Here is a 19,320-nt window from a genome sequence, read left to right as displayed (position 1 = left end):
AGCCCGCTTTAGCTTCTGAAACGCTGCTTTTCCTTGTCAGTCAGGATTTCATTCGTGACTGTAAATAAAGCATCTGTGGGTTTTACTGATGGTTAGACAAAAGAAGTAATTTTTATAACGTTACTGTGAGCTTATTTGACATTTTATAGACTAAATAATGCAATAGGGGATTTATGTCAAATAATACTTATCTAAAGAAGAAAATCGACATGGACAAAGATGAAAACAGAAATATATACTTTCAGTAGAGTCAGAATCTGAGTCACCAAAGGTTTCAGTCCTGTCGAAAGACCTCCAAGATTCAATGCCCTGCTCCAACAAATAGTTAGCAACACAAGTCAATAGGGAAAAACAAATCATTGAGGTCTTCAGCTGCTACGCTGGAGAGCTAGGTGACATCAATGAGGTCAAAGCCAGGGTTAACAGTAATTAAATCACTACAGTAGTTTGATACCAGGAGTGACAACCTGAAAACTCATCACTTCTTTCTTTTGCATAATAAGAAAATACCAGCAGACGATAATTATTCATGATCATTGCTCGTATGCGATTTCACAGCAACTGACCTACAATCACCTTTTCGTTGTAGATAAAGAAGGTCTTCTCAGTAAGAATATGCACTGTCACTACAGCAGTTGGTAGGTCGCTAATTCTTAACGCTACGCTGGAGTTACTCAAGACCCGGGGCAGACTTTAACAGAGGATGACATTTTCAGATCACTCTCCTGAATTGAAAAAAAAAAAAAATGAGAAATAGAAAAACAAGCTCGAGACAATCTTTAACCTGAATTGCTCTTCGCATAACAGTATAAATAATTCAATCCCAAAATACATGTTTAGAATTCATCAGAGGAAATGAAAACAACTGGTGAAGGAAAGCAGCTTTCCAATTTGAAATAGTGCATACTCAGGGTTAACTTCTGGCACTCCCCAAACTGTGAAAACACATACTGTATGTGTCCACAAAGACTTTAACCATAAACTGTAAATAAAATAGACAAAGCCTCCATAAAATCCTTCCCTGCTATACAGACTACCAATCAGAGTCCTTGAAAGTAGCGTTACAACTCTTGTCGCCTTTGTTTACTGGAGCCAGGAGAGACCATATATCGACAACACAGTGGTAATGGAGAGGACTGAACCTGACTGAGAAGTCAAGGATATGGTGTGATCATGTCGAAACAATCACAAGATAGACCGGCCCTGAGGCACACCCTGATTCACTCTGAATGGGACTATAATTTACTAAATTACCCTTATTATATACATGAAATCTGAATCAGTGATTAAAGTAATAAACTCATTACTTCACTCACATAATCTCGTGATAATTTCCCCATAATTCCTACAGCCAGTCAGGGTTCCATCTGGTGGCCAATAGAAACAACAGAGTTCAAAGAGATCTTTGCATAGGCTTCTCTTTGCATCACATGAAGCTCAATACACTCCTGATACTGTATGGCTACCAAAGAGGTTCCCACCTAGGGTGAATTTTATCACATTTATTTGGTCATAGATGCAAATGTCACTATTGCTGTACCTTTATTAAGTAGAAATGATGTTGTGACTTAAAATGTTAGCATACAAGGTTAACGTTAAATCTGGAGCAAAACACTGTGTGAAAACTAGAAAAGAATAGAGGACATGTCGTTTAATGTTTCTGTCTCCTCTCTGATTGACCCATAGTCTCCACTAACCAAAATTCTCTTTCGGCGTTGCACCAAGTTTTAAGTGGGTGGCTAATAATTAAATGTTTAGTTAGGTAAGAGTAGAAATGGTTGAATAAAGCCATGACTGTGAATCATGTAGATATCCAGTGCTCCACTCCAGTAATGCTACAGCGGCAACATTTAGCTGTTAGAAGAAAAAAGTCATAATATCAACTTTTTAAGAGGCCTAATTAATAGTTCAGTGACTTTGATCTGCTTCAGCATGAATGCAAATGAACATGGCATTTGAAGCTGACAGTTGATGTCGGTGGTAATTTAGTTCTTCTTACAAAGCTGTACATCACATGCAGAAGAGGTTGGGAGCTTCTGCTTGAATGTTGTCTGATAAAAGTGACAGTGGCACTGTCATCTTAAGGATGAATAAGGACATTAAAATGAGATGATGCAGTATGATTTAATCTACACTCTCCACGACACAGCTGGAGGCAGCGTGTTGAAAATGCATAAAACCTGACCAGAAGGCATGTAGATGAGAGATGGTGACAAAGGAACATACTCGTAATCCTTTTAGTGCCTTTCACAATTGTGTCACCACTGTGTATCAAGCTTTAAGAACAATTATTTTCACTCTTGTAACACTACATTTTAGAGATGTTATGGTCATTGTAACATATGCTCATTATTAAAGCCCCTATCTGAAATACGACTCCTCTTTTTTCCACATTTTCATGTGTTTTCTTGCAGTCTTTAAGATCAAAAGACCTGCAATCCCATCATCACATCAAATTGGATTGCCTGAAGAGAATTCAAATGTGCTTCTGTTAGGCTTTTGTGTTCTGAAGGAAATAATCTCTCAGAGTAGGTACAGGAAGATTACTGTCCATGAAAATTACTTGAAGCTATTTTAAATGAATACAGATTGCTAATGCTGAGCAGTCCTGCAGAATGACAACGTAGAAATAATTTTCACAGGGATTTTGGAGAGGATGTCCCCTTCGGGAAGAAAAATTTTTCAGCTCTTTTTTTAACCAGATAAACCATTTAAATCTTCCAGAGACCCTCAGTTTTATCCTGGACTCAGCCATGAAGGCTAAGAATAATAAAGATTAATTAACAAAGACAGAACATGAAACCGGTTCGGTAAGCAGGAGAGAGAGGATTGTGTCTCAAAGATAATTGTGTTTTAATTAAGACATTTTTGTTTTTGGATTTGATTGATTGATCAAATGAATTCCCACAATGAGATGATGTATTCAAGCAGATAACTTGCTTCATTAATTTGTCACAGTCATTTAAGAGACAATACATTTTTTTCTATTATGAATAGGAGCAATATTCACATATACCCATGAGATTTCTAAGGAATCACTCACTGCTATAGAAAATAGTTTAATTTCTCCCTTTTTTAGTGAAATGGACAGGATCATTTTACCTAAATAATCCCAAGTCACCTTTTCCCTTCTTGAATCAACCCTCCAATGGAGGAAGTTGTGAAGCGAAACCTGCAAGAAGGTCTCAGATGGAGCAACATGACCCCCGCCTGTGCCATTGGCGTGGCAAAGGTGGGGCTGTCCTCCAGCCTATTTGCAGGGCACCAAACACTCACCATCTACACCAGTGTTATGCCACCAGTGAAACGGTCAACACATGCACCTGCTGCACCTCAGAAACAGGTTCCTGCCAGCCACTGCTACAGGGCCCAGTGGTTTAGCAGTCCAGCAAGTGCCAAGACAATAAGAAATCAGTTGAAACAAGATGGGCTTGGAGCAACGGTGCTCTTCTTTGGAATGCCATCCACTTCCTGGAGGAGAAGGGCATCAAAGTTCTGGCCAGTCAAGAATGAGCCGCGACTTCAACCAACAGAAAAACGTCGGTCAGCCCTGAGTGAAGAGCAGGATTCACAAAAAAAGTTGTACCAATCCATGAGGAGGAGTATTACTGCTCTTGAGTTATTTTTAATTGTATTTAATTTATGTTTTACAGTCCAGCTGTATCCACTGAGAAACTACTGTTTGGTTTTTGGTGTCGTTTTCATGACTTATTTAATTGTTATTTACAGATGACACAAAATTACCACACAATTTGAAAAAAAATAACACACTGGCTTGTTCTTAAATCTCCAGTTTCTGAGTACAGATTAGAATACAGCTATTGTCTGGTCTCAGCAACTGACCGGATCTTGTGTTGGAGCTACTTGAATATTAAGAATCAGGACTTCTTTTCATGTCTTCCCTGAATGGCATCACCCTGGCATACCGTATGACTGTAACCTTAATGATTGGAGGCATCCAGAGTTCAAATCCGGCTGAATACCTCAGCCTCCTCACGTCAGTCTCCACCCACACAAAGTAGAAACACAGAAAAAGCCATAAAAATGTTCCATTTCCCGCAGGACATGTGGGGAAACTTGTACAAAAAGATGCGTGGTGGAATCCACAAAAACAAGCCTACACTTAATCAGTGTCATCAAATTTGACTGTCTTGTCATCCCCAGGTCCGTGTGGATGAGGAACGGACGCGGAGACATCATTAGAATGAACACCTTGTGATGTGACAGCTCCACCGGACACAACCTCATCCATCACACGGATGATGTCTGGCTGAAGAAGAAGAAGAAGAAGAAGAAAGGGCCAGCTGACAAAACTGGGAACAGGACAACGCACGGTTTCCCTCTCATGTTACCCCACCGTGTTGCCCCAGAGAGTGGCATCAAGCCTGGCGCACAGTCACACCGTGTCTCTGCGCGTAGGCGCTCTGCATGTGAGGCGAACCGGCTTCGATCCAAAACACATTCACCGCAGTAAACACTTTAAAAAGAAGCAGCCTGGGACAAATCTTACCTGTCTTTTTCCCTTTCCCCACCCCCCTTGCGGATCGGTGCGAGGATCTGGCTGAGGTACGGCTGGCAGAGCTGGGTTTAAGTAAGGTACTCCCCGCTAACGCACTGGAGACATGAGCTGAAGAAAAGTGAGGAGAGCGGCAGCGCGGAGGAGGATTTGAAGCGGCGGAGGAGCGCAGCCCGGTACCGGCGGCGGGGTCTGTCTGACATCAGCGGGATGCTTTTCTTTAATAAGGTGGCTCCGCGCCCTCACATCGACACCACGCACGCCACGCGTTTCCTGTGACGGGTTTAACATTCCCGCAAATAATATGCTAATCTCAGAGAGCCGCAGTCAGAATAAAATGAACTCGTCGGAAAAGTTCCACGGCGCGTCGTGAGAAGAGCCGCAGGAGGGCGGCTCAGAAGTCAGGGCTGCGGCGGGAGGCGTCCAAGAACCTGTCAGGGTGAAATTTGGCTCAAGGATGAGAGAGAAAGTCTTGGTTTTCTCCGACAGACGGGATGGAAATAAAGTCCGGACGTCGAAGTAAAGCCATGGTTCAAACTTAATGTTTTGCTGTGTTAAACAGGATTAAAAACACGGAACTCACGGGGAACACGTCTGCAGACTGACCGTCTGACAGGCCGTCTCCGAGGGCTACAGGTGCTGACGAGCCCAGACGATCGATCGATTAGGGCAGGAGCAATTCTGATAATTGGTTTGAGAAGTTAAACAGTAGACCTCCGTTTCATTTCATTTAATCAGGCTTTATTCATAATCTGACTCAGAACCCTCTGAATATATCTGGTTACTGGGTTTTGCAAGCGCCAATCTGACGGATTTTTATTTCGGTCCACACACTGCTCACTCGGAACCAAATATGCCTGGTTGTATTAATCAAGAGTTATACATAATCCCCTGAGAAATAAAGTGCTTAAAATGTAAGAAATTCTATTCTAGTTTGACTCATCATCCAACCAAAATTAGTAAATTATGTATTTTGTTAGAGGTAAAGATTCAACCTGCTCAAGAATAAAGAGAAATCAAACATCTTTTGAATCATGGTGGGACAAAAGAAGGTAATTCAGGTTAAGTTGTGTAAGTGTTCAGTGCTTTAGATATTTAATAGACAAAATAGAAAAATATATATAAACACTTAAGATCAGGGTTCAGGATCAACACGTCTGTATTAATACACACATCCAGATCAGACTAGCTGAGGGTGTCACAAATTGTGAGTCAGTATCTGGTGAGAGACCTTGTCCTGCCCGATGGCAAAGGAACCAGGGGTCTGTTCACAGCCCAGATGTGTTTCTCCATTAAGACAAGACGGCCCGACTGCCCAGCATCAGCTTCAGAGTTTAACCCAAGACCTTTCTGCGTTGTAGGCAGGGACGTCCTGCAGTGTGTTGTTAGTAAGACACAACAGATCAATTTTATTGGTTCTGGAGTAAAAGTCTTTGTTTTCAACAATGTTCAAAAGTGAAGGGGTTGTTGTTTTTTTTACATTACAAGCTGTACACAAAGATATAAACACAAAACAAACAGTAAGATAAAGAATGTTCAGATGTACTCGACTATGTCGAACCGACGTTGTGTTGACTTTGTACAACAAATGACTGATTTCTCTGAAAATAATTTAGATTTGTTACTAATATTTCCAGTAGTCAGTTAACATGTGGGTTTTTAAAGTGGTAAAATAGTTCATTCTGGTGATGTAAAACATTTAGCACGTATTCCATACCAACCCAACAGATTAATGTGTTGATTGTAGGTACCAAATGCAAAAATTCTGCTAACTCCACTTACAGCCTTGGCAGGAAACTATAGTGGCTGAATAACAATCTTCATTATCGTCATCATCAGTAAGAATAGATATATCTATTTACATAAGACGACACTCAAGAGAACCTTGACAGCCACTCGACTTCTTTGCTACCTATTGTAACCGCAGTTCCAATATAACTCTGGAGCATGTCAAGGCCTGGTCTCTCCTCCACATTTTTTTGTCTTTGTCTCTTCATCTTGTTCTGTCCAATGAAGGCCCATTCAAAAAAGAAAAAAAAATTGGGAAAAAAATCTTTAAAAAAGGACACTCAGATCACTTCCATGTAGCGAGCTTTGAAGCGATGAGTAGATGAAATATGTACAACTGTTTTAAAAAATTGGCAAGACGCAAGCGGATGCTTTTCCTCTCCACTGAGCCGAGCATCCACCTCTGCTCTGAGGACGGGCTGTCATCCTCCCTGTCTTCTGCTGCCAGCTATCGGCTGATGTTGCTCTGAACAAACTGTTTCAGGCCATCAAAACCCTGATTGAACAAATACTCCAGGTACCAACTCCACGGCTTGGAATCCTGAAACACATACGCAGAAGGAAACACACCCAGTCACATCACAGATATCTGAAGATGTGTGATCAAAGCGATCGCTCCAAATCACTGACAAATGGTTGATGCATATCAAACCACATGTGAAGTCTGTTAGAAATGGAGAAATGAGAAGGAGACCCCTCGTACCTTTATGGAATTGAGGTCCATATCTTTTCTTCCCGGCCAACACTGATAAAAAGAGAACATTAATATTCATTGTCAGCCCACATGACTAAATCTCACAAGATCACTGCTGGATGTTGAAGTTAGGCCAAACCAAAAAAGGTACACTTTATTATTAAACATGATGAAAACCTTGTCTCATGCGGCTCCTATTAATAATAGAAAAGTCCTTCTGTATTAATGTGTCTTCTATAAAAGATACATTAATTCTGCGTTTGTCTTCCAGCTAGTCTGTCAACCAAACTGCATAGACTGGCTTCACGCTGAGCTGTTATCGGACTCTTACAGTTTGAAAACATCCTAAAAAAGAATGAAAAACACATCTTAGAGGTCCTGTATGAGGCACAACCCACCTTTTGGTGAAAGTCAACGGCGTAGCTCATGAATGCAGGGTGGTGGATGAGGCTGAAGCGGGTCTGGGCCTGTGGCACGTTGCTCTTGAGCAGCAGCTCCTCTGCCAGCTGTACGCCAACGCCGGTTTGAAACATTTTGGAGTTCCACAGGCAGTTGACCATGACCACTATGTAATGGTTAAACTCACGGAATGTCTGGCGGCTGATGTGAAAGGCCTGCTGAAATGGAAAATGAAAATCGAAATGGGAACCAAAAAAAAAAAAGAACAGAGTGAAGAATAGACAGAGGCTGACTAAAATACTCTCCAAATCTGCAGGGACTTAGAACATCCGATTTTCACTTAATGATTAGTGTCGCCGTGCAATTTCAAAAAAATATCATCACGAAAGTAGAACTGTGTGTGTAGATAGACATACATTGTCTGTAGCTGTAACTGTACTAATAAAACACTTTATAAAAGTGAAAAGGTAACACTAATTAACACTAACATTAGCAAAACCACATTTTTGATATTTGATCCCATCAATACAAAACAATCCTAATCTGGTGTCTGTTTTACTGAGTCATTCACATGCCATTTACAAAGTTAAGTTTTCCCAAGTGGAAGTGCAGCTGACATTTTCCAAGTACTCTTCCGCCTGCCTGCTATGCACTTGTGAATCCACATCTCGCAGTGGCAGGTGTATAAAAATATCAACTTTTTAAGTCCTCCTCTGAGAGGTTATTAAAGGTTATCAGCTGTAGGTGGATGCTTGTGAATTCCTGAAGAGAGATGAAAATTACTATCGTAAATAAAGACATAAAAAAGTCACATCGGAATAGAGGAGCTGCTGGAATGCAAATTTAAAGAAGGAACACGTTCAAAATGGATGGTTTCCGTTAGAAATCAGTTCGTCTAATCAAATCACTGCTGATAAACTACTTTCTCTGAGCCTCAATGAGTCGGTGCAGTGCACCGAAGCACATCCATGTATTTCTGTAATACAAGGTACATTTGATTTTCAGGTGTGCAAAGTGAGAAAAAAATTTGCATCTTTACCTCTGCGAGTTTTTCTTGATTCTTGGCTGATGTCAAGTTCACTTTGTATCTGAACACAAAGAAGAGACAAAAAATAAACCAGTGATGAAGTACAACTGCAAAACAGCTTGTTGTCTGTCAAAAAAAAAAAAACAGAACAATGAAGCTCCAGTTTTCCTTCACTGTGGCGTTTCTCGATTCCAGGAACATTATCACAGTATGGAAAACCAATTTTAGCTTTGTGACAGGCTATCAACAGGGAGTAGCACATACCTGTGCATGATGTAGGCCAGTCTGTCCACACTAACGGGGTCAGTGGCGAACAGGGCTGGGTAAAATACCCCAGGCGGAGGCATCACCATGAGGGGGAGGCCGTACTTCAGGAACGTGTCACACACCTGGGGGAAGAGAGGAACATGTTATAAATTCCAAGAGAAAAGTAAGAGTAGAGAGTAGAAACTCCTACATGCAATGTCTGGTGTGTGTCTTCTGAAGTCTTTATGCCTTTTTGTAGTTTCACTGAGAATGACTGTTTACACTCATCTTCTTTTCTTCACTTTTGTTCTGAGCACGAGAAAAATATTTGTGGATTCTGCAGCTCCTGGTTGTAAGGCTCAAACCAAACTTAATCTTTTTAAATTGGAGGAGATCCAAATCTTCTGGCAGTTTCTCTGACATCTTTTCAGAATATTGGGATATACTGTGTGCATTAGTGTTATTGATCGTAGAGTTTCATTTGCTCACTTTATGGATTTACTACCTCTACCAAAGAGGCAATATTATGTCTGTCATCTGCCGATTAGCATGATTTCAGAGAAACAATGAAATGAATATTCCCCTAACTTTGTGGGAAGGTTGGTCTCATTATAGCAATTTTTTATGTGTTTATTGTCTAAACAATGCAGGACATAGCATTTTGGACCATTTGCATCAATTGTGCATGACAGACTCAACCGATTACCTAGAAACTAGGTGGGTGGCTACAAACGAAATCATTGGAATTTTAAGTGGATCAAACTGATGAAGACATAAGTGTCATTCCAAACTCAAGGAGTCTATTGAGTCTCAAACCATCAATGGAATGTTGCTTTTATGAGTAGTAACATAACACATTTTTAAATAACTGATATTATTCAATTCTACTAGTAAAATTCAGGAACAGGTGGCGACAAAGCCACAAGGCAGATATAATAATTAGCTTCAGCTCATTTACCGTCTCGTAGAAGTCCAGGGTGAAGCTAAGTAGTAGAGAGTGGCTGCTCTCCAGCTGGATTCCTACAGACGCCAGCCGACCTACAAAGTGAATGAGCTCCATCACCGAATCCTTGAACCCAGACAGAGTCATGTTTCTGAGACAGAGGGCAGAGCAGAGAGTCAGAAACACACTTGGACCAGAACAACGTTTTGAAGCGTGCGACAGGTCCAAACAACAGAAAGGATAGACAAGTTAACACAAATACAACAATTATTTGATTCCATCATGGAGTCAACTGGAAGATCAGTATTTTTCTTTGCTCTTTTATGAGGATGCCCCCCCCCCCAGGGGTAAATAAAACAGAGGCAACCGCTCAACACTTTTATCACATCTATAAGATCCGATCAAGCATGAAAAGACATCCTGGCTTGTTTTTAAAACCCTCAACGCTGTCAAGTGAATTCATACGGTGTTTCACATGTAAGGTGAATGTTTATGCTCGGGGCGTTAGTTTTGTGCAGCAAACTAAAAGAGACTCACATGGATGTGTGGCTGCTGAGGCTGATGTCCAAGTCGTCCTCCAAAGCGTACACCGAGTGCCAGGTCAGCCACTTTAACAGCATGTTAGTCAGACACTCCATCAGTCCACACTGCACCAACACACACAAGGAAAGCAAAAGTATTGAACAGACTAACTTGCTGATAGACTTTTTTATTAATTTTTTTGTTTATTTTTGTATTTAGCTTTGCTTGAACGGGTAAGATTTTATAAACATTCTCATAGAAGTGAACTTTGATGGAGAATGAACACTGTGTTGTACTTTACATTTAACACAAGTGCCACTTAAAGGCCACTTTGTTTGTCAAAAACCAGTCAGTTGGCAATTTGGCCTTGTGTGTTCTGATTTATTTAGTATGCACAAAACACATTAGCCTCAATTTTGTTTAAATGCAAACCACCAATTGCTCTTCATGTTCCTCTAATTTAGCAGACCACAAGTCAGAGGCCAGCCAGCTTTAAAAATGATGCTGTGCAAAGTGTTTTGTCTAAATTTGAAAATAGACGATACTACTTTTCACTGTTTGCTCTGAGAATTTCTAGTGATGACAGCATTTGCTAAGGCTAAATGCAATGGAATCTGTTTGAAGTCAAATGCTAGAAATTATTAGAACACAGTGTTCTGTTATCAGGCTTTTTTTTCCCAACTACTTGAGCAAGTTCATTCCATGTGACTCATAGAGAGACAAGCCTACCTTGAAAAACATCGAGGATGTAAAGAAGAGTTGCATGAGGGGCTCAAACAGAAGCCGTCCAATTTCTGAAACAGTGGAGACAGGATGTTACATTTGTACCTGTTGCATAATTCATGCACCGTGGCGCGATTTCTAAGATAAGGCACGATGTAGTTCATTGCCTTGGTAATATAGAAGTGATGCTGTGCGACAGGATGCGGAAAAAAGAAGTTTGTGTGTTTGACAGAGAGAGACAAAACAACAGAACTATAAATATGGTGAAAGAAACCCAAAGTTTGAAAGCAAAACTCACGGGAGCTGGGGATGACGGGAATGTTGCTCAGCAGGTTGAGGATCTGTGGGCGGAGGAGGGCGCCGTCCCACACGTTGAGGAATTTGTAAAGAAAAACCTCTGAACTGGAAAAGCCTTCCTGTTATAGGAAAAATTAAAAAGTAATGAAATCTTGACTATTAATAACCCTGATATATGTAGGTACAATTATGATGAACAGCATGTATTGGTATTGCAGAAGCTGTTGATCTGTCGGATGTGAAACTCACCTGGAGGAACTGCTGGGAGGAGAGCAGCTTGTTCAAAAACTGCAGTGTTTCCTCTGAATTCTGTGACGCTCCTCCATCAGCACAGAAGAAAAATTCTTCAAAGAAATAGCAACAATGGCATTCAGAAATTGAAAAAACAAGCAATACAAAACAGCAAGTTTAAGATTTGATGTATTTTCATTCGGTCAGAACTCCAGTCTCTTTTAAACCCCTCTCTGAGAGAAATCCTTTAAAGTGCCAATTAAGTCAAGCACTGGGGTTCAATCCAAGGTCTTTTGCTCCCTATGAATTTTTCTAACAGATGATGTCACAGCAGTTTGGTGGCTGCTTCTCCTCTTCGCTTACCTTCATGGAGAGCGCAGCCCAGCCAGAAATTGAGGCGTAGGAGGGCAGACTCATCCTGCACACAGTCGAGGTACTGCAGCACCAGGCTGGATCCCAGCAGTGAGCCCATCTGAGAGGGCAACTGGTGGAATTAAAATAAAGAGATGGTAAACACACCTTAGACAAAATAACTGAGAGGAGAAAATTATTTAACAACCACATGGACAAAGATGAGAAAACAACTAGAAGATAAATCATATGGTTCTGGAGCTACAGACAGAAATATACAGGTAGAAAAATATCAAGTTACTTTCAAATTAATCTATTTTACCTGCTACAGAATAAAATGAAGCTTATGTCCTTGTTTTCAATGAGTGGTCCTATAATCTGCTACTGGACTAATATTTTTGTCCCCAGTAATCTCCATAATGCCAATATCAGGACATTTCCTCCATCACTCTGGATAGTTTACACTGTCCTTTATGAACTGTCGCCTCCCAATATGTGGACTGTGTAATTATGATAAATTATTAGAGTATAATGGACACAGCTCAATTCTTTGAAGATTACAGACTTTATTATTAAACCAACAAAGCACCATTCATCCTTTGACAGCAGACACATAGGCAGCAAGGGAGGTAATCAATGATGCCTCATCAATAACTGCTAAATAATTGTGTAAGTGTGATCAGCTCTTTTTATTTGTTTTACCTATGTCATGGCAAAGTAGGTTACACTGGCTTTAAAGGCAGTGAAACAAGGTTAACTAATTGATTAATTAATGTGGAACAAAATAAAAGCCGGCAAGACATTTAATTTTTTTATTCTTCTTTTGTTGAACCTGCAGGGCAAATAGAAAGTTACGATGCTGCTCTTTCAGTTATGAAATTGCAGCACTTGAACACATATGAACTCAATCTTTTGCTTCTAGGACTCACATCAGAAAGAAAGGCCACATGTGAGTTCAATCAAAAGAAAAAAAAACAAAATTTAGGACAACACAGATAAGGACGGAGAGAGGACAAAGATCATTGAGAGGACGAACATTTTTGAGATCAGACACGAAAAATATAACAGGGGCACAGCACCACCGTGTGGCTGTGAGGATACATTGCGTTTAGAACCTGAACAATCACACGCCCTCCAGCCCTTGTGTCTGCACCTGATAGATGAACATGTCAGAGATCTCTCAGCTGACTTACCTCTATTCGATGTATATTTTCCAGCAGTTGAGTAAAGGAGTGGACCTGGACCAGGGGGATCACCTGTCTGATGGATGAAGGCTCAGACTGAGGCTGTTTATTGACTGCAGCACTCAATGCTGGCAGGTTAAGGTGGTTGTGTTTCTGAAAAAGAAAATAAGAGCGTGGATATGTATATATATTTATCATTAATATAGATAGATCCACGGGTTTCCCTTCAGAGTGGTGTTATCCATGTTAACTTCAGTTTTAACCTTGGGTTCCCAGTATAATGCTGATTCAATTCTTACGTAAGTATAAAATTATGGTAAATTATGCTGCGAAGAGAAGGTTCCCTTTTAAAGAGCATATAGAAATGCATAAAAGCACCACATGCTGATTGATTTATTCTCTGGAAAATTGCATTATCCTTCAGATCTCAGTTTAGAGATCAAGAGAAACGAACTCTTGTGTCGGAGTGCCTCTCCTTTCATTGCATCCTATTGTCTCCAAGCAGTTTCTTTTTGCTTTTGTTCTGTGATACAATCACACAAAATGGAGGAACTGAATTACTGAAGTAATGTACTGGTATGTGTTGTACTTGAGGTACAAAAGTTTCTTTTAATTAGATTTTGTTTCCAAGTCACTGCAGGGACCTGTGAGAAAAAAACCCTAAAGCACACATCAAGATGTGTGCTTTTGTCAAGATTATAAGTTACATACAATTTGGAGAAGTACACAAATATAATTATAGTCAAATCTACCAATGCACTAATGATGGGACAGAGCCACTAACAGATTAATTGATTTACACATTCATACATAGCACTTTCTGCATTTTGCTGATAAAATTGTGTTGCCTTTAGTCTGGATTGTGTGTTTCGCTTAATATATTTGCACTTGGTTTGCAAAATAAAACAATCTGGTGCCAGCAGATGTGTCCATGTTTGCGATTGGTCATACCCTTTTCCTTGAGTTGGTCCTATCTTTAATCGTGAAGGCCAGACTGTTGCCGGGGGCAACCTGGGAGCCATTCCTCTTCTGGACACCGATCAATGCTGATTTCCAGGGGGAATTGTGGTTCCTAAAGCCAATCTACGAAAAAAGCAAAAACAGAGAGCATGCTATTCCTTTTGTGCTTTTAGAGGATAAAGAGTCTTACAGTATTATAAATAATGATTATTAACTGCACAGTCCATGTACAAACCTTCATTCGTGATGGAATAGAAAGCGTCACCAGTTCAGGACAAAAGACTTTGTAAAGTGACAGTAGGTGGAGGAGGAATGGCTGCCTTCCCTGTGTTTTCATTTCGAAACAGAATATAACAATCACCAACGATGCTTTAACAACATCCCTAAGATTTTGGATTGATGAGACTTAAATGGTCATGAAGTGAAAACTACAATCGAGGCTTTTATATAAGATTCTGAAAAACATCATGTCAGCATGTTTACCAGCTTGGACTGGAGCTCCAGTAGCTTTCTGACTCTGAAGACTCGCACTATAAGTAGGGGGAAAAAAAACAGTAGTGAATAACACTTGCTTGAGAAAATGAGAGGAATTAATGGAGGGAACCAGAAAATATGAGTAAAATGCCAGTACACTTCAGGTGTAAACGGAACTTACCACTTTCCTTTCTGGTTAGAAGGTACAATAAGTGGCAGATGAAAGGACACTGAAAACATGAGAAAAATAACTTCATATTTGGTCACTTTTTCAGTAGGTCCTGTTACATAAAAGTGTTGCAGTCACGATCACTCAAACCATCCTATTCAAACAAAAATCTTACTAAAAAATAAAAATATTAGTAAAAAATTACCAGATTTTCTTCTGTTACAAAGTTGAAGATGAAGCCATAAATGGCTCGAAGTTGGTCCTTTGCATCAATCATGTCAAATATGGTCAACACCCACTTTACAAAAAGAACCTAGAAATTACATATGGAATTAGTGATTAGATGTGGTTCAATAAATGAAAACATACACAGAGCCAAAAGCAGGCAAAGCAACATTCACTTATATACTGTATATTGTACTTCTGATAAATTTCCAAAAGGAACCATTTTTTATTTTAATTAATCATTATATTACTATCAGTACCATAATTAACAACAACAGCGCAATATTAATAACAAATCAAAATTTCTGTGCCCTTACTTGTGTGGTGATGGGTATTTTTCCAACTCCTAGCCAAACCAGCGCTCGCACGACTGCTTCCTGCGGCACCCCAGTGGTGGGAAGCAAACACTTCAGCACCCGGCCACAAAGAGTTGTCCCTTCAGAAAGATTTACAGAAATAATAAGTTTAAAACATTACAATTATCAGTTGTGTCATAAGCCCACAGATACAACATGGTGAAGACATACAATCACCATATTTACTACATAAGGGATATTTGGCTGCACATTACTTTCACTGTTGCTTATTACACAAATTTCTGTTTAAAAATGTGGCGAAACAGAAAAACTGTCCAAGGTTACACTTGCTTGAAGCGTGATCACACAGACTCATCACGCGCTATAGAGCAGTGTTTGTCAAATGGCAGCATGTAGACCCCATCCATCCCGTCAAAGCTTCCCATCTGGCCCACGGAAGAGTGATGAATTCACAAAATATGAGGAGGAAAACAATGGAAGGCTTCCAGCTCCCATAGACTAACCTTGGGATTCATGCAAATGACAATTTCAGCATGCTTTTGCGCAGTTATAAACAACGTACTGTGTCATGCTGTAATTAGTCTGTGTTTGTCCTTGTTGATTCCTGACTGCAGGGGAAGTGTTCATGAAGGTGCAACCAGGGGAGCAGCAAAAGAAAACAGGAGGGAAACAACTAAATTCCCTCATGTGTGAAGAGTTCATTAAGAGGCGCACAAAGAGAAACATTTGTCCTCTGTGTCTGCTGTTCTACACAAGCTTAAGTGAACACAAAACAAATCCTGTAGCAAGTAAGTTTTGATTTCTGTGTCATATAAATTAGAATTTGGATAGATCAAGGTGAATTTTCATTGTTGTTTTCCATTTGTTTGCTTCTTAGATTGTCAGTAGAATATCTCTAAAGTTTAGAACAGGTTCCGTGACACTTTACAGAGAAGTGGGCCTGTAGGCACAATGTTTGGATCAGATATTGATATTGCTCCAAAATCTTGTTCTTAGACCAAACAAAATGTTATTTGTTTAACACGCCAATTCAAAACCATAAATGTACAAAGAAGGTCTCAATATCCTTAAGTTAAATTTGGCCTTTATTTAAGCTACAATGTCAAGAGTCTGGCACATCATCCACATTCAAGCAACAGTGACTTTTAAGTTCATATGATTTCAACCATGACCCCTTTAGTGGATAATGTCACAGATTGAAGAGCAATACCATGCACAAATTTTAGTTTTAGTTAACCTCACTCGAGAATTTTCAGCAAAAGTAACTCACTCTTGCCTCCCAGCAAACCAACCCAGAAGACGTGGAGCTGAGCTGCTGCTGCATGACTTGTCTTACCCATACGTAGGCTCATGGCAAACTCCAGCATGACAGAGATGGCTTCAGGGCAAAGTCCTCGATTGTAGGCCATCTTCTCCACCAGCACAAGGTTCCTCTCCACTTCATTGTTACCAGTCACAGGAGTGCCTGCTTCAACTGCAGAAAGGAGAGGCATATTGAGGTGCATGTGTATTTTTAAAAATGTCCAGCACTCACGATTTACTCATACAAGAGCTTGTGTCAAATTTAGATGCTTGTTTGGTGAAAGGAAGTGCATTGTTTTGATGTAATCTTGAGAGTTTTACAACAATAAAAAATGTCAATACATCTTTTTGTATTTGATAAAATAAAAATGTTATAATCACCTCTATTTGAGAAGATAGAAGAAAATAAATGCTGCTTTATCAGTGTAATGTAACCTAGCTACATAGACAACAATGCCTTTGTTTCAGCAAAAGATGTCAAATCAAATTAATTATGCATGAATGAAATGATCTCCTGACCTATAAATCATATACTCCTGATGCAAGGGGACATGCCTGTCTGATATAGACCCAAACTGTTTGCAGACACAGCTCAAATTTGTTTGGAAATGTTTGCATAGTATCATTAAACCAAAGAATCATCAGTCAAAGAGTTTGTTCTTTGCATAGTGGTGGACACATAAAGCCTAAAACCCCCCTACCAAGGAAAATTTCTGCATGCATTTAACTTTATCTGCAGTGATGCAGGACTCATGTTAAGACTGGCAACAGAGTTTTGCTTCACATTGACAGGGTTTAATTTAATTTAATATACTCTTTTGATCCCCGAAGGGAAATTAAGAATGTTATAGGTTATAGGTCTCTGTCCTGAACAAGCGCAATGACATGGTAATGAGGCAGAATGAAACCCTCCTTAGTAGACTATTACCGCTTTACTTGCAGTATTTACAGCTCACAATATGCTCTACATGAGTATTCCGTTTATAGATTTAGAAGCACATCACTTGCTTTGTCCCAGTTTGAGAAAGTATTTATTGTACTTTAAAAATCTATATTTAATCTATATGTATTTTTGATCATTCTCAACTACGATGATTTCCATGACACGTCTTGAGTCAGAAACCATTTAAGGAGGAATGCCCATGATTACAGGACAATTATCACCCCACATAGCCACACTCATGTTAAGGTAACCTAATCCTATAGAGAAATGGTAAAGAATGGGCGTAAAGACATCTGAAACAACGTCAACAATCGCACATGAGATTTTGTGCGTGTATGGTTTCTGGAGGAGACTGATGTCACAATTGTGGATGAGCCCCAACTTGTTGGGTTGGGTTAGGGTCAGGGGGAGTGAGTGTGACTCTTTAAATGTCCTCCAGAGACTCAGAAGAAGCCCAGCACTCACAAATAACATTATTTATTCTGCAGGCTGCATCAGTCCACCAGGAGAATTACAGCTGCAATTAACGCTGGAGAGGGACAGACAGGGCACCAACTGGGTAAAAGAATGTAATTAAAACTAAAAGTTAATAAGGAATTAATTACAGCTTGTTATTGAAATGTGACACAAACCACACAGATGTGGAAAGAAATCCAGCAGGTCATTTTTAAATCCCTTGACTCTTTGTTAATTTAATGTATGACACTAATGGGGTTTTTTTTTCTTTAGTCACGTCTGACTGTTTTCCATTATGTGCAGTGCATTTGTTTACTGTTGTTGTGTTTATATACTGACCGGCTGGCTATGTACACAAGCCGGTTTATTCTGCCAGTTCAGATATTTTGTGAGTGCTGTATTTAGAACGTTTTGTGTCGACAGCTTCGAAGAGAGAGGTGATTTCACGAAACCTGCATTGTTACTTGATATCTAGCCCCAAAGCCATAAAGATTAAAAAATAAAAAAAATAAAAAAAAGGTTCTTCCACAACCAATTTCTTCATACCATAACTTGAAACAGAAATTAAGAACAGCTAGCTAGAATATTTGGTAGAAGTCCGTCACCATATTGATTGGCATATTTGTTATCGTCGTCCTACCGTCAGAGAAGTACTTCAGGGCCAGAACAAATGGGTCCTCCGCCTCATTTTTCTTTCTTTCCTGCTCTGCGACTCTCAGACTTCTGTTACTGCTCCGACTAGACACAGACCGGTTGTGTGAAGACGAAAGTTGTGAATCCAGCGACACCGACAAATTTAGCTTTGCTGCCATTGCTACATTGCTAAAAACTTGAAAACGCCACAGTCTTACGTTGATCTGTCTTCAGCCATTCAAACAAAACTCAAATTCTCCGCGCGACCGTTTGGTCTGCGCTTGCGCAGTATGGTCCATCCGCTCCGTTGCTTTCTGGGAGTTGAAGTCCATCATCCTCCAATCGAACTCGTGTCTTCGTACCTCGCCTCACTGCAAAGCATGTTTTTGGGAACTCTCTGTCAGTGTCGATAATACCGATCAATGATTATTCGCACAACTCATATTAACGTACTTCATTATGTAACGTTTTTAAAACTCGAGGTGAGGATTTTTTTTTTAATAGATTGTAATCCACAAAGATAAAGATCAATTATAATAACACAACTTTGATGTTACATTAATAATCACTCAAACGTGCAAAAATGTAACCTAGTTTTAATAACAAAAATGTAAATATACTTTTTTTAAGTTAATTTTATTTGGGGCCGCCTGCTGGTGGTCAAGGCCTTAAACAGGTGCTTATTTCAATACTGACCAATCATTGAGTACCACATTTTCTGGTTGTCTCTGCTCAAGATGTATAGTGGAAACCTTATATTTCTGAAATTAAGTTTAATTGATCATGAATTCATGAAAATAAAATCACAACATATAAACGACTCCAACTGTTACTAACCTGTAGTCATGTTTTGGTGGGAGAAGCATATGCAAATTAAATCGATACAATATTTTGTGTTCAGGGTATAAGTTTCAGCAAAA

The 19,320-nt window shown here is 39.7% G+C and overlaps 1 protein-coding gene across 2 annotated transcripts; it reads right to left on the bottom strand.

The window, feature by feature from the left end:
* Positions 1–5,646: 5,646 nt before the first annotated feature.
* Positions 5,647–18,579, bottom strand: cenpi (centromere protein I). 2 transcript variants are annotated; one of them, XM_068325999.1, is made up of 20 exons: positions 18,408–18,579; positions 16,403–16,540; positions 15,067–15,185; positions 14,730–14,837; positions 14,537–14,585; positions 14,365–14,411; positions 14,117–14,206; positions 13,873–14,004; positions 12,931–13,074; positions 11,750–11,870; positions 11,405–11,499; positions 11,157–11,274; positions 10,865–10,929; positions 10,151–10,260; positions 9,629–9,764; positions 8,689–8,813; positions 8,437–8,485; positions 7,397–7,615; positions 7,008–7,049; positions 5,647–6,845 (listed from the first exon to the last, which is right to left on the bottom strand). In XM_068325999.1, the coding sequence occupies exons 1-20, from the start codon at positions 18,577–18,579 to the stop codon at positions 6,753–6,755; spliced, it is 2,172 nt and encodes a 723-aa protein (XP_068182100.1). In that variant the 3' UTR covers positions 5,647–6,752. The 2 variants fall into 2 exon arrangements, with proteins under 2 accessions (XP_068182100.1, XP_068182101.1); XM_068326000.1 differs by having other exon boundaries at positions 7,397–7,612.
* Positions 18,580–19,320: the final 741 nt, after the last annotated feature.

Source organism: Antennarius striatus, chromosome 10 (assembly GCF_040054535.1).
Source record: "Antennarius striatus isolate MH-2024 chromosome 10, ASM4005453v1, whole genome shotgun sequence".
Classification (NCBI taxonomy): Eukaryota; Metazoa; Chordata; class Actinopteri; order Lophiiformes; family Antennariidae; genus Antennarius; species Antennarius striatus.
Note: the sequence above shows the minus strand (reverse complement) of the source record. Positions and strands in the feature narration are given on the sequence as shown.

Coding starts and splice junctions, on each gene's coding strand:
- cenpi (XM_068325999.1), bottom strand. CDS start 18,579: ATGGCAGCAAAGCTAAATTTGTCGGTGTCGCTGGATTCACAACTTTCG. Junction 16,541..18,407: donor CCTGAAGTACTTCTCTGACG/GTAGGACGACGA, acceptor TCCTTTCTGCAG/TTGAAGCAGGCACTCCTGTG. Junction 10,261..10,864: donor CATCCTCGATGTTTTTCAAG/GTAGGCTTGTCT, acceptor GTGTTGGTGCAG/TGTGGACTGATGGAGTGTCT.